Source organism: Takifugu rubripes, chromosome 19, assembly GCF_901000725.2.
Source record: "Takifugu rubripes chromosome 19, fTakRub1.2, whole genome shotgun sequence".
NCBI lineage: Eukaryota > Metazoa > Chordata > Actinopteri > Tetraodontiformes > Tetraodontidae > Takifugu > Takifugu rubripes.
Genome location: NC_042303.1, coordinates 18,651,284 through 18,663,540, shown reverse-complemented (window position 1 = coordinate 18,663,540; position 12,257 = coordinate 18,651,284). Strand labels below are relative to the sequence as shown.

At 45.1% G+C, this 12,257-nt stretch overlaps 2 protein-coding genes across 5 annotated transcripts in view; both read left to right on the top strand.

Annotated features, from left to right (window-relative positions):
- The first annotated feature begins 4,016 nt into the window (after positions 1–4,016).
- LOC105419355 (hemicentin-2-like) lies at positions 4,017–9,953 on the top strand. 3 transcript variants are annotated; one of them, XM_029827498.1, is made up of 7 exons: positions 4,303–4,456; positions 4,928–5,257; positions 5,895–5,927; positions 6,292–6,567; positions 7,966–8,241; positions 9,296–9,409; positions 9,531–9,953. In XM_029827498.1, the coding sequence occupies exons 1-7, from the start codon at positions 4,402–4,404 to the stop codon at positions 9,632–9,634; spliced, it is 1,188 nt and encodes a 395-aa protein (XP_029683358.1). In that variant the 5' UTR covers positions 4,303–4,401; the 3' UTR covers positions 9,635–9,953. The 3 variants fall into 3 exon arrangements, with proteins under 3 accessions (XP_029683361.1, XP_029683358.1, XP_029683360.1); XM_029827501.1 differs by lacking the exon at positions 6,292–6,567 and having other exon boundaries at positions 4,017–4,456; XM_029827500.1 differs by lacking the exon at positions 5,895–5,927.
- A 1,200-nt stretch (positions 9,954–11,153) lies between these two features.
- Positions 11,154–12,257, top strand: part of ccndbp1 (cyclin D-type binding-protein 1) — a 4,221-nt gene continuing 3,117 nt past the window's right edge. Inside the window, exons 1-3 of one of the 2 annotated variants that reach the window (XM_029827503.1) lie at positions 11,154–11,318; positions 11,852–11,911; positions 12,108–12,187. In XM_029827503.1, the coding sequence (XP_029683363.1) occupies positions 11,231–11,318; positions 11,852–11,911; positions 12,108–12,187 (228 nt within the window). In that variant the 5' untranslated portion in view covers positions 11,154–11,230. The remainder of the gene's footprint in view (positions 11,319–11,851; positions 11,912–12,107; positions 12,188–12,257) is intronic. The other variant, XM_029827502.1, reaches the window with a different exon arrangement.

Sequence of the window (12,257 nt, the reverse complement as noted above, 5' to 3'; positions counted from 1 at the left end):
GCAATGTCATCAAGTGAGGTCTCTTTTAATAAGTTTCCATCATTTGAGCATCATGCGTTTGTTTTTAGCAGCCCTCCTGTTCTATGCATAACAGTTTACAGACCACCCCAATACTCCACCTCTTTTATCAGCCAATTCTCAGAATTTTTATCAATAATTTACGCTAAATACAACAGGATTTTAATAACTGGTGATTTTAATCTACACATCAACAACGCCGTGGACCCAGTGTCCAGAGAATGTTTAAACCTCCTTCACAGTTTGGATCTTAAACAACCGACCCACAGCAGAGGGCGCCCTGGACCTGGTCATAACCGATGGCCTGTCCGTGGGTGGGTCCCCTGGACCTGGTCATAACCTACGGCCTGTCTGTAGGTGGGTCCCCTGGACCTGGTCATAACCTACGGCCTGTCCGTGGGCGGGTCCCCTGGACCTGGTCATACTGGACCTGGTCATAACCTACGGCCTGTCTGTAGGTGGGTCCCCTGGACCTGGTCATACTGGACCTGGTCATAACCTACGGCCTGTCCATGGGCGGGTCCCCTGGACCTGGTCATAACCTATGGCCTGTCCGTGGGCGGGTCCCCTGGACCTGGTCATGACCTACGGCCTGTCCGTGGGTGGGTCCCCTGGACCTGGTCATAACCTATGGCCTGTCCGTGGGTGGGTCCCCTGGACCTGGTCATAACGTATGGCCTGTCCGTAGGTGGGTCCCCTGGACCTGGTCATAACCTATGGCCTGTCCGTAGGTGGGTCCCCTGGACCTGGTCATAACCTACGGCCTGTCCGTGGGTGGGTCCCCTGGACCTGGTCATGACCTATGGCCTGTCCGTGGGTGGGTCCCCTGGACCTGGTCATGACCTATGGCCTGTCTGTGGGTGGGTCCCCTGTTGTGGATCTGGCCGTGTCTGACCACTTTTGTGTGTTTTTTAACATCACCAGTTTTAACCAGCAGGGGGCCCCTGTGGGAACGGTGAGGAGACGCTACCTGACTCCTGAAGTGGCTGCAAATTTTATCCAGATCTTACAGAGCACTCCTGCAGAAATTTTACCAGCATCGTGTGATTTTATTGTCGACACTTTTAATAATAAATTAAAGTCAACGCTGGATTCTGTGGCTCCACTCTTCACAAAAACAGGAAGAACAAAACGTGCACCACCGTGGAGAAATGAAGAAATTAGAAAACTGAAGAGAATCTGCAGGAGTGCTGAGAGGAGGTGGAGGAAATCCAAGCTGACCATTCACAAAGAAATGTTTTATCAACACCTCAAAACCTACAACAACACAATCAAGCAGGCAAGAACTTCTCATTTCAAAAAACTAATCTCAACAATAAAAACAACCCCAAATTTCTATTCCACACAATTGAGCTTTTAACCAATGGTAATTTTAACAGGTGTCCCACAACAACGACTGACACCCTCTGGGAGGACTTTGCAGACCACAGGAGTAAAATCGATGATATTAGATCCAGTCTTTTATCCCAACAAATGTTAATCACCAACACTCCTGGATCGTTGCATCACCTGAGGAGACACTGGAGAGTTTTGTCCTGGTTGATGCGAGGACACTTGGTCGAGTTTTCTCCCCAGTGAGGCCCACAACCGACCTTTTAGACCCAATTCCCACACCGTCTTTTAAAACATTTTCTGGATTCTTTGAGGAGCATCTTCTATATATGGTGAATTGCTCTCTTCAGACGGGTGTCTTCCCCACCTCCTCCGGTGGTGAAGCCCCTTCTGAAGAAGAGCAATCTGGACCCCAGCGTTTTAAACAACTATCGGCCTGTATCCAACTTACCATTTTTAAGTAAAATTTTAGAAAAACTTGTTTTTAACCAAGTAAATGATTTTTTAAACTCAAACAACATTTTAGAGAGGCATCAGTCTGGTTTTAGGATGAACCACAGTACAGAGACAGCCCTTTTAAAGATTTTAAATGACATCAGGTGCAACCTAGATGACAAAAAGCTCAGGGTGTTGGTTCTGCTGGATCTGACCGCCGCCTTTGATACAGTCGACCACCATATTTTATTGAATAGACTGAAGAACCTGGTCGGCCTCTCTGGTACTGTTCTTAACTGGTTCACCTCCTACCTTAGTGATCGAAGCTTCTTTGTAAGTATGGATACATGCTCCTCGAGAATCCATGAGACAAAGTGTGGGGTTCCCCAAGGGTCAATCTTAGGTCCAACCCTTTTTAATCTTTCCATGCTTCCTCTTGGGGACGTCATCAGGAGCCACGGCATCAGCTTCCACAGCTATGCTGACGATACGCAACTGTACATCGCCGTGGCTCCTGGTGACACAGGGCCAGTCGATGCCCTTTTTAACTGTATTCTAGATATCCAGTCATGGATGGCAGAAAACTTCCTACAGCTCAGCCAGGACCAAACAGAGGTCTTAGTTATTGGTCCTGAAGGTCAGAGAGAGAAACTTTTACCAAAGTTAAAGGATTTTAAACCATCTCAATCTGTCAGAAATCTGGGTGTGATCTTTGACTCTGAGCTTAGTTTTATCCCACACATCAAAAACATAACAATGGTGGGTTTTTACCACCTGAAGAATATAGCCAGAGTCCGCCCGTTTCTCTCTCAGGCCAGCACGGAGGTGCTGATGCACGCTTTTATCTCTTGTGGTCTAGATTATTGTAATGCCCTGCTCTCTGGTCTTCCCAAAAAGAGCATCTCTAACCTACAATTATTACAAAACTCAGCTGCACGAGTGCTGACGAGGACCAGAGGGCGGGAGCACATCACACCAGTTTTAGAATCGCTGCATTGGCTACCCGTGCGTTTCAGGATCTCTTTTAAGGTTCTTTTATTAGTTTTTAAATGTCTTAATGGTCTCGGCCCGACTTATTTATCCGACCTGCTTCTATTCTATCAACCCTCGCGGACTCTGAGGTCCTCCGGCACCGGCCTTTTAACCATCCTACATGTAAGCTCTAAAACGCACGGGGAAGCGGCCTCCAGTTATTCTGGTCCCCGACTGTGGAACAGCCGGAGAACCTCAGGGCCGCAGAGACTGCTGAGGTTTTTAAAAAGAGGCTCAAGACACACCTTTTTAATCAGGCCTTTAACTGATTTTCTGATTATTTTTAATTTCTTTTATGTTCTCATGCTTTTTTATGTCTTATCCTTATTTTACTTGATACTTTTACTGTTTTACTCCCTCGGTTCTTAGTTTCTCAGTTTTTAGCTCCAGTGTTTCCTCATGGTGTTTCCTCATGGGGCCTGCCAGGCTGGGAGATGTTTCCGGTCTACCGCTGGGGGTGCTGTCCCATGGACAGCTCTGGCCTGGGGGGTTAGGGGGCTCTGTGCCTTGGTGTGGAGCCTCCGGTCTGTCCGGGTCGGGCTGGTCTTTGTGGCGGTACCACCTGTGGCCACGGACCGTGACCTCCCTCGGCCTGGTGGGCCTCCAAAGGTGGCGTCTCCTTCACCTCAGGTCTCGGTGCCCAGCCATGTCTCAGCTTGTTTGTGTGTGTGGGTGTGTGTGTTTAAGTGTGTGTGTCCTTTTTCTTGATTCTCTTGTTTGTCTTTGCTGTTTTTATCCTCTGTGAGGCACTTTGTGCTACCTAGTGTATGAAAAGTGCCATATAAATAAAGATTGAATTGAATTGAATTGAATTGTAGATGTATAGATGAGCAGATTTATAGATGAGTAGAAGTAGATATATAAATGTATAAATGTGGAGATGAGTGTCGCAGGTCAAATGTTCTGGACCAGGTTCTTCTCCCGCCCGATTGTTTCTGTTCCTGCAGATGATTCCATCCTAACTCGACCCCGCAGGAGGATCCACCTGTTATCTGACCCCTGAGGCTAAACTGGGACCAGTCATTACTAATTCGGACAGGTGAGCAGCTCAATCCTGGCTTCGCTGATCTGTCCTGTTATAGATGATTTATTACACGTGGGACCGGCACAGAAACGCTGACATGATCTTTACTGGAATTTTCTGTTTACTGTAATCTGATCTGAACCAGGTCCAAATGTGTGACGTCATCAGGGTGTGGAGGAAGTTCAGGAGCCTGAAGAACTGTGGAGGTGAGGAGAAGGTTCCTCCCCATGATGAGTTCCTCTGTCTGCTCAGGAGGAACTGACAGAGTTTTAATGTCCCATCACAGAATTGTGAAGAAACGACGCAACCAGAGAGGAGGAGGTTGAAGAAGTGGTGAATCTGCAACAATAAAACCCAGATTACAGTTTGATTGAAGCCTCATTTTCTTTGATGATGGTGAATTTCATCACTTTCGCTTTCAATATCGGGAACCGGAGACTTCGGACTCGCTTCTATTGCGGCGGAGAGCGGAAATGCTCCGGACCAATCAGGTGTGAGAGGAGGCACGAGGCACCTTAAAGCGCCGCCGTCGGTGGCGGTGACCTCACTCTTCCAACACCATGCACGAGCTGTGGGTCTCGTGCCTCCTCTTCTGCTTCGCTGTGACGTCGGCAGGTGAGAAACCGGCTGGAGGCGGCTTTGATAGATTATTGATGATTGATTATATATCTGATGGGAGGTGTTGGAGGTTCCGCGTGCAGGAGGCGGCTGCTCACGCGCCTCAGCATCTCCCGCCTCGCACGGATCAATATAGTGATTAGAGTTTGTAGCGTTCGGATCAAAGCTGTTCCCGAGCTCGAGGCTGGTGAGGACTTTAGATGCTGCGTCATAGCTCCTGCAGACGGGTGCGTGCGTGGGCGTGCGTGTGCGTGGGCGGCGTCTCCATCCTGCAGAAGCTTTCAGATCATTTGCGGGACTCGAACTTCCGCCTGTGAAGCAACCTGGCTCCGTCTCCGGGGACCTGGGCTGGTGCCAGGGGGCCCTGCAGCCCCCCAGAGCCCGTCATAGTCTCAGTGACCCCGGAGCAGCAGCAGCTCCGGCTCAGGTGTGAAGGTGTGAGAGTGACGTTGCTGTTTGATCCTCCAGAGCCGACGCGCATCAGGATGGTGGTGAAGGAAGACAGCGAGGTCGTGTTAAACTGCTCCGCTTCCGGCAACATCAGGGACCAAGTGTTCGACTGGAGGAAAGACGACGACGTGGAAGTCTTCCTCTACAGCCGGGGCAGCACTTATGGGAGCGGCAGGTCCGGCCAGAGCCCCCAGTTCGCTGGACGAGTCGCTCATTTTCCAGAAGCTCTGGATTTGGGAAACGCGTCGATCAGGATCAAAAAGGCCGAAGTGCGCGACAGCGGGATTTACACCTGCACATTTCCACATTCTGCTCCAGTCCTACGATCTGAGATTTCCCTTCTGGTGGGTGAGTTTCTCCACCCAACACACAGGAAGGTGTTTCCACAGGTGACACTGGCGCCAGCGTGACGTCAGCGGCTGAACGCTGGTGGTAAAAGCGTGAAAGAGCTGAGGATGGGCCACATTTATGGACTAGAACAGACATTATATCAGTGCCCGAGACTGGTTAGGATCCTTTAGTGAAGCAATAATTCATCTGTGGTTAAACCGTAGTTAAGCCACGCCCCTTCCGGACAGGTAGGTTCAAATCAATAATATAAATACGACAAAAGGAAATTAAATAGAGTCAAAGAGGATTTAATGTTCCGAAGTTGCATCTAATCCGATGGGAGCAGAAGACAAATGCAACAGTCTGCACACACAAAGCAACATTTACATATTTACACTGGAGATTGGAACAAACATCAGGCTACAAACATGTGGAGATGAGCAGAAGCTGAAATATAGAATTAAATCACAACACAACGCTTCTATGAAACAGTCTGATCTGTGAAACAGATGTCACAATGTTGTTTCGTTACGACTTTAAATGTGTCTAAATGACAATGTTAATGCTCTTTTTTTCTAAATGTCACCTGTGTGTAAAGTTGCTAATTTCAGACACAATTTCTAACATTCTGTCCTTTTGTGTTTTTGCCTTTCAGAGTGCATCTTAAAAGTTCGACCACCGGGAGAAGGTGAGTGCAGGAATCCTGGAAAAAGGTCGGATTAAATGAAGTTTTCCTGTTTTTACACAGACAAACAGATGAGATTGTTTGATGCGTTTGTTAATTTGATAAAAGGGGAATTAAATGTGATATTTTGACCATTTCAACCATTTTAATTGCAAATTCATTCTAATGTTTTCTATTTTAATCAATGCAAGAGTTTAAGGTTTTTACTTTTATTCAGGTGTGAATTAATGTTTAATAGGATTTTATATTATTACTTTGGAGTTTTCTCCTACATTTAAACACTTAAAAGCCCTTAATTTCCCCTCAAAGATCATCTTTCCATTTTGATTTTCTTTAATGACCCATTTGTGACTGTGGATGCTCACAGGTGTCTGTCCTAAACCAAATATCCGGATCGTTGATGGAGGACCAGACCGGGCGCTGTGGGAATGTGAGGTAGAAGGAGCTCGTCCCAGACCTGCCGTCCAGTGGCAGGACAGCTCTGGACGTGTCCTTCCTGCTCAGGAGACAGAGTCTGAAGAGAGAGACGGACGCTTCTACATCACTGTCAGAGCCAACGTGAGCAGGAGCGGCGACTACAGCTGTGTGGTCACACAGGAGGAGTTGTGTCACCAGATTAACTCAACTACCTTCGTTTACATTGGTGAGTTATGGATTTACACTACAGCTACTAATAATTAATATTCATGATTATAACAGATAAAATTGTAATTGTTTCTCTTCCGTCATCACTTTATAATAACAGCAATTAAAACAAAATTATTATCTTCATGTCGGTTGCAGTTTTTACTCCTGTGTAATTATTTTAATACTTTAAACCAGTGGTTCCCACACTTGTTTCCTCAAGCCCCCCTTTGCTGATATCAGAACATTGTGAGCCCCCCACCCCAAACCAATCGCACCTCCTTTGTTTTGAATAAATTAAATAATACATAAAGATGTTTTCTTTCTTAAATATGTACATATCACTTCACATTTCGCTTTTACAGTTTTTATTGTTTATGCTGAAAAATAGCAATACTGACAAACTTTCAGCTCAATTTAAAACTCTAATTCTACACAGAGCTGCCATCATAGCAGAGCGCCTCCGTCCGTCCTGATGAAGAGCAAACTGGGACTCCTCTTCCTCACTGCGTTCCCGACTCCACCGTGTTGAACAGCACTGAGGAATTGAAACTGAATTCACCTTTTCAGACCAGATTTGATCCGGAACACTGGAATGAATCCAGAATAACAAACACAGTTTGAACCGGAATTTGGCATCTCAGTTAAAATTCATATTTGTTTCTGAAATTGAATTCTAGTCTTCATCCAGCATTCAGACAAGTAAATTTAACTTCAGATTGTAACATTTTAATTTAGGGACAGTGCAGCTGAAATGGTGCTACGAGAGCCACCTGTCAAATCAGTGGCTGGTCTGGGCTTTGGTTGCTGTGGAAATCGCCGCTCAGTTCATGTCCAATATTCAACTTGGATCTATATTTGGTCTTAATTGCAGCAACTGCAGAAAACCCTGTTTCACATCAATGGGATGTGGCAGAAGGCAGCAGTCTGTCCGTGGCTCCTTGGCCCAGTCGTGGGGAGTCTTCCTCCACGTCCACTCCAGCCAGTGAAGTGGACGTGGAGTCAAGGTTCCGTTCTTCCTCTGGCTCTGAGCTCTGCAGGTGCAGCTGCTTGAGAGCGGCTCGTATCCATCATATCTGGCAGGATCCTCAGGGAAATACCTCCCAAAGTGCTTTTCCACTCACCTTTAATTCCTGAACAGTGAAGTGGAAATGCAGCGTAAAATAGGCGACGTGGGGCTGATTCCTCTGTGAGGGGCCGATCCCTCAGCAGGCGGAACAACGGTTTCACCTCTTTCACGATTGAATCACTCGTCTCCAAAGTTGTGCGTCACAATTAGTGTTTAATTACTGATCCAGGGTCAGTGCTGATGTGCTGCTAGTTTGTTTATGCTGTAATGTCATATTTAATAGTTCAGCAGAGTTTAATGGTTCTTGTTCCTCTGAGACACAATTTGATCTGACGTTGGTCTTCACAGGTGCCTGTTCAGAACCAAATATCAGGATGGTTGATGGAGGACCAGACCGGGCGCTGCTGCAGTGTGAGGTTAAAGGAGCTCATCCCAGACCTGCCGTCCAGTGGCAGGACAGCTCTGGACGTGTCCTTCCTGCTCTGGAGACAGAGTCTGAAGAGAGAGACGGACGCTTCTACATCACTGTCAGAGCCAACGTGAGCAGGAGCGACGACTACAGCTGTGTGGTCACACCAAAAGAAGCCTGTCGACAAAATGAAGCCAGGACTTTTGTGAACATTGGTGAGTTTATTCTTATTCTACACAAACCCCAGTCAGGTGATGCAGCTGCTCTGCTGGTACCGGTCAGACGTGACTGGACTCACCTGACCGGTGCAGCTCTGCCAGGATCCTCCACACGTTCTGGTTCCATGAAGTCAGAATTCAGCAGAATCCAACATTGTTCAGAGTCTCTGCTGTGGTGGCCAGCAGGGGGCGCTGCAGAGAACATGAGGGGGAATTTAATTTAATTTAATTACAGGACAGGTCAGATGGGATTTTGGTAAAAGTGATTAAACTCGGTTAATTTCTTCATGATCGTGGTCGTTGTTGGGAAATGTTTTATATTAACGGGTCAGAGGGCGGAAACGTTGAGTTCTGATGAGCCTGAATCACTCACGGTCATTTTATTCTGGTCCACACACAGACACACACACACACACACACACACACACACACACACACACACACACACAGAAAATATTTACTTTTATGTGGGGAAACTCCTCAGAAAACAGAATTATAATATTTAATTGTGGGATTATTAAAGATTAATGAACACATTCAAACTAAAACTTAATTTTGAGCAACAAACAAAAGATGAAAAGACGTCAAACAGATTAAAGTGTCGTCCAGTGAGTGATGCTGATAGACTGTTGCTATGGCAACAGGCCATCATGATGCTGTTGCTGACAGGTTGTTTTAATGACTGATGATGATGATGATGAAGAAACAACAGTGGTGTTTATGGTGGCGCTGACCTGGTGTCTCCATGGTGATGAAGGTCTCCTGATGCAGCAGCTCAGGTGCTCACAGGAGCTTTAAAGGTGCCTTTAACTCCTCCCATCAGGTGAGTTTCAGCCAATCAGCTGAGGCCTCCAGGTGATGACGTCATCACTTTAACAGCCCATCAGACCTGCAGCAACTGATTAAACCAGGAATTAATCAGGAAACTCAGCCTGGTTTTAAACTCTGAAATGGTTAAAATTCACATTTTCAGAGGAAATGAAGAGAAGATGAAAACAAAGAGAAAGAAACGGAGACGACTCGTCCTCTTTAACTCCTCCCTCTCTTTCAGGGTCGTCCACGGGCGTGCTTGATGGAGCTATTGGTGGCGTAGTTGGAGTTATTGTCGGTCTGCTTGTTGCCATCGCAGCCGTCTTTCTTTACTTCAAGTTTAAGGCCATTAAAGGTAATTATTAATGAAATAGTGTAAATGTTTAATGGTGAAATACTTGTAATGATCAGAGCACCTACGTGATGTTTGATGGTTGAGGCTGGAAGCTGCTGGAATCATTCTCTCCTGTCTTTAGGTGAACGCGCAGAAGCTTCTAACCAGTCCACCGCCAACGCCCGCACACCTGCTCCAGATGAGCAGTTGGGTTGTCTGAAGAACCAGGCACCTGGGTCTGATTGACTGGTCTGATTGTCCACCACAGGTTCTGTTGGTTACAGATGTATTTGAACGCTCCGCAGCAGCTGGAGCTGATGTTGCTGTAATCATTCCTGAAAACATTCCCATTTCATATTCCCAGCTCTCAGCCACTGATGGGCTGCACCCACCTGGGCCAGAGCTCCTTTTGAAAATGAGTCCAACTTCACCTCATGTCTGACTTCTTCAAACCTTCATGGAGTTTTACAGGAGTGTAAACGGGAGATTTTGGTCATGTGACAGGAAACAGGAAGCTTTTATTTATGATCTGACGCAGGAATAAACAGCTAATTTGTACTTTAAACGGCTTCAGCTGGGACTCATGGCACTGTTACTTATTGTTTGTCTGATGCAACTTTATTTTCATGGTTAAAACTTGAATGATTTGTTAATAATCGTAATTTGAGGGAAACGTGGGTCCGTTCATGATCGGCTCCGTTTTACTGCCCCCTGCTGTCGGTGTTCAGAATTACTGGAAATGCAGCTAATGTGAAAATGATCTATTTTAGTTTTTGCTTTATTTACTTAGAGTTTGTACTTTTTTCTTTTTAAAATACATTTTTACTGTTTTTTTTTAAATCATAAAAGTCGACACTGGTGAACTTTATTATTTCTATTCAAGGTAGTTTTCTCTTTCAACTGGACTGTTTTTGTTCTCTTTTGAAGATGTTTCACCTTCTATCCAGAAAATTCTGTTATTTTTTTAATCTCCTTAATTTGAATAATTATTGTTCAGTTTGTTTAAGAAGACAAATTAATTACAGTTTGAAGGAAACTGAAGCCTTAAATCCCAAGATTGTGAACCAAAGTGATGGAGCAGGTTGAAAGGTAAAAACTTATGGAAGTCAGTTAAATACATTTAATCAGGTGTAATATATAATTTTGAAAGGCTAAATCAAGGAACTGATCCATGATAAAGGTTTAAAATCATATATGGAAAATTCTGGTCGTAATTTATCAATTGAGAAGCTAAAGGGAAATTTTAGTATGGAAAATATAGGATATATTCTGCTCTCTGCCACCTTTCATTCAAATGCTGTTTTCATGAAAATATATGTTTTTTCTTTATGTAATAAAATCTATTCATAAATGAAATGTCTTATTTGTCAGGTCAAGAGAGAGTGGAAGGTTTTTACACTGTTATTACACTTCAGATTCATTCAGTTCACATATGAAGATACAACAATCACAAACATGGAGCCATAAAGGGAGATGTGCCAGACTGAGGGAGACCAGAACCAGAACCTGCTGGTCCAGAGTCCCTTATAAAATAATAGAATCAGTTTGTGTTGGTTCCTTCACTCTGAACACCTCGTTAAACATCCCGACATTATATTTATGAGTTCATATCTACGTTTTAATCTATTTTCCAACCTTTAAAATGGTCAGAAACACAAAAGCATCACATTTCTCCGACAGCACATGAAGGTTTCAAGATTCCAAAACTATGAAGCTCCTGGTGCGGCTGCATGAGGGGGTCGGGCCGGAAGTAGCTGTGGGTCCGTCTTCTAAAAGTGTCCCCCGCGGCTGCGCTGCGGTTGGTTCCACAACACGCAGCACGTTCAGTTTCAAACTTTGAAGATGAGTTCAGACGTTTGTGTTGGAAGTGTTTGTGTACCTTTACGAAATCTGCAGAACTCGATCCAGTCGGTCAGAGACCGAGTCAAAGGTAAAGATCACTTCAGACGGATCTAGAAATGGCAGCTAGCTAACGCTCCCCAACGAGCTACTGGCCTGATGTGTCGCTCAAGTGAAGATAAAATCGTGACCGTCGCCAATAAAACAACACTCAAACCTTCATTTAAACCGTTTTAATATATCACATATCTCAGACAGTACAGAGATTTAAAGGGTTCAGCCATAACACGATGCATGTATTTAATATACAGTCCAAAATCTCTTTTTTTTGTTTCCTTTATAAATTCCAAGTAATAATTTTACTTTTCTGATCGATTCTGGCCATCGTTTCAAATTAAAGTAATGAAATAACAGGTAATAAGGGCAAATCTGTTACTAAACGCATTCGGGGAATTATAGTTATATGTCTCACGTTAGTTAGTCCGAATAATTGGGTTTAATTCAGTTAAACTATTAGAAATCAACGGTCACCACTGAAACGCTCCTTTCTCCTGGCTAATTACAAATGTATTCACCTTAAATCTGACTGTTCTACAGTTGTACTGAGACTGTCTGCGTCCACAGATGGAGAAGCCGGTGAGGCCCAGGAGGGCTTCGACCTGTCCACCTTCTGGGACGCTCTGAGTTGAGTCCAGTTTAGCCTCACTGTCCTGTTTCTGTCCTGTGTTCTGGTGCCAGAGGTCCAGAACCGCACGTCTAAAGCTTCTAACAACACCCAAATGTTGACTTTATTGGTAGTTTGATGCGTTTCCAGTCAGTTTGGTCTGCAGAACGTTGAGCTGATCTGAACCGTTTTAAGTCAAATCTTTCACTTTTTCAGACCAGGCAGCGAAAGTTGTGTCGCAGGAGGCCACAAAACTCAGCCTGGCTTTCTCCAAACCACCGGTACCATCTCAGCAGGTCCAGTCTCAGTCCTGTGTGATCGAGCCCATAAAGAAGTCCCGTTTTTCTGATGCTGAAGCGTCTGTCT

Coding starts and splice junctions, on each gene's coding strand:
- LOC105419355 (XM_029827498.1), top strand. CDS start 4,402: ATGCACGAGCTGTGGGTCTCGTGCCTCCTCTTCTGCTTCGCTGTGACG. Junction 8,242..9,295: donor CAGGACTTTTGTGAACATTG/GTGAGTTTATTC, acceptor CCTCTCTTTCAG/GGTCGTCCACGGGCGTGCTT. Junction 9,410..9,530: donor CAAGTTTAAGGCCATTAAAG/GTAATTATTAAT, acceptor TCCTGTCTTTAG/GTGAACGCGCAGAAGCTTCT.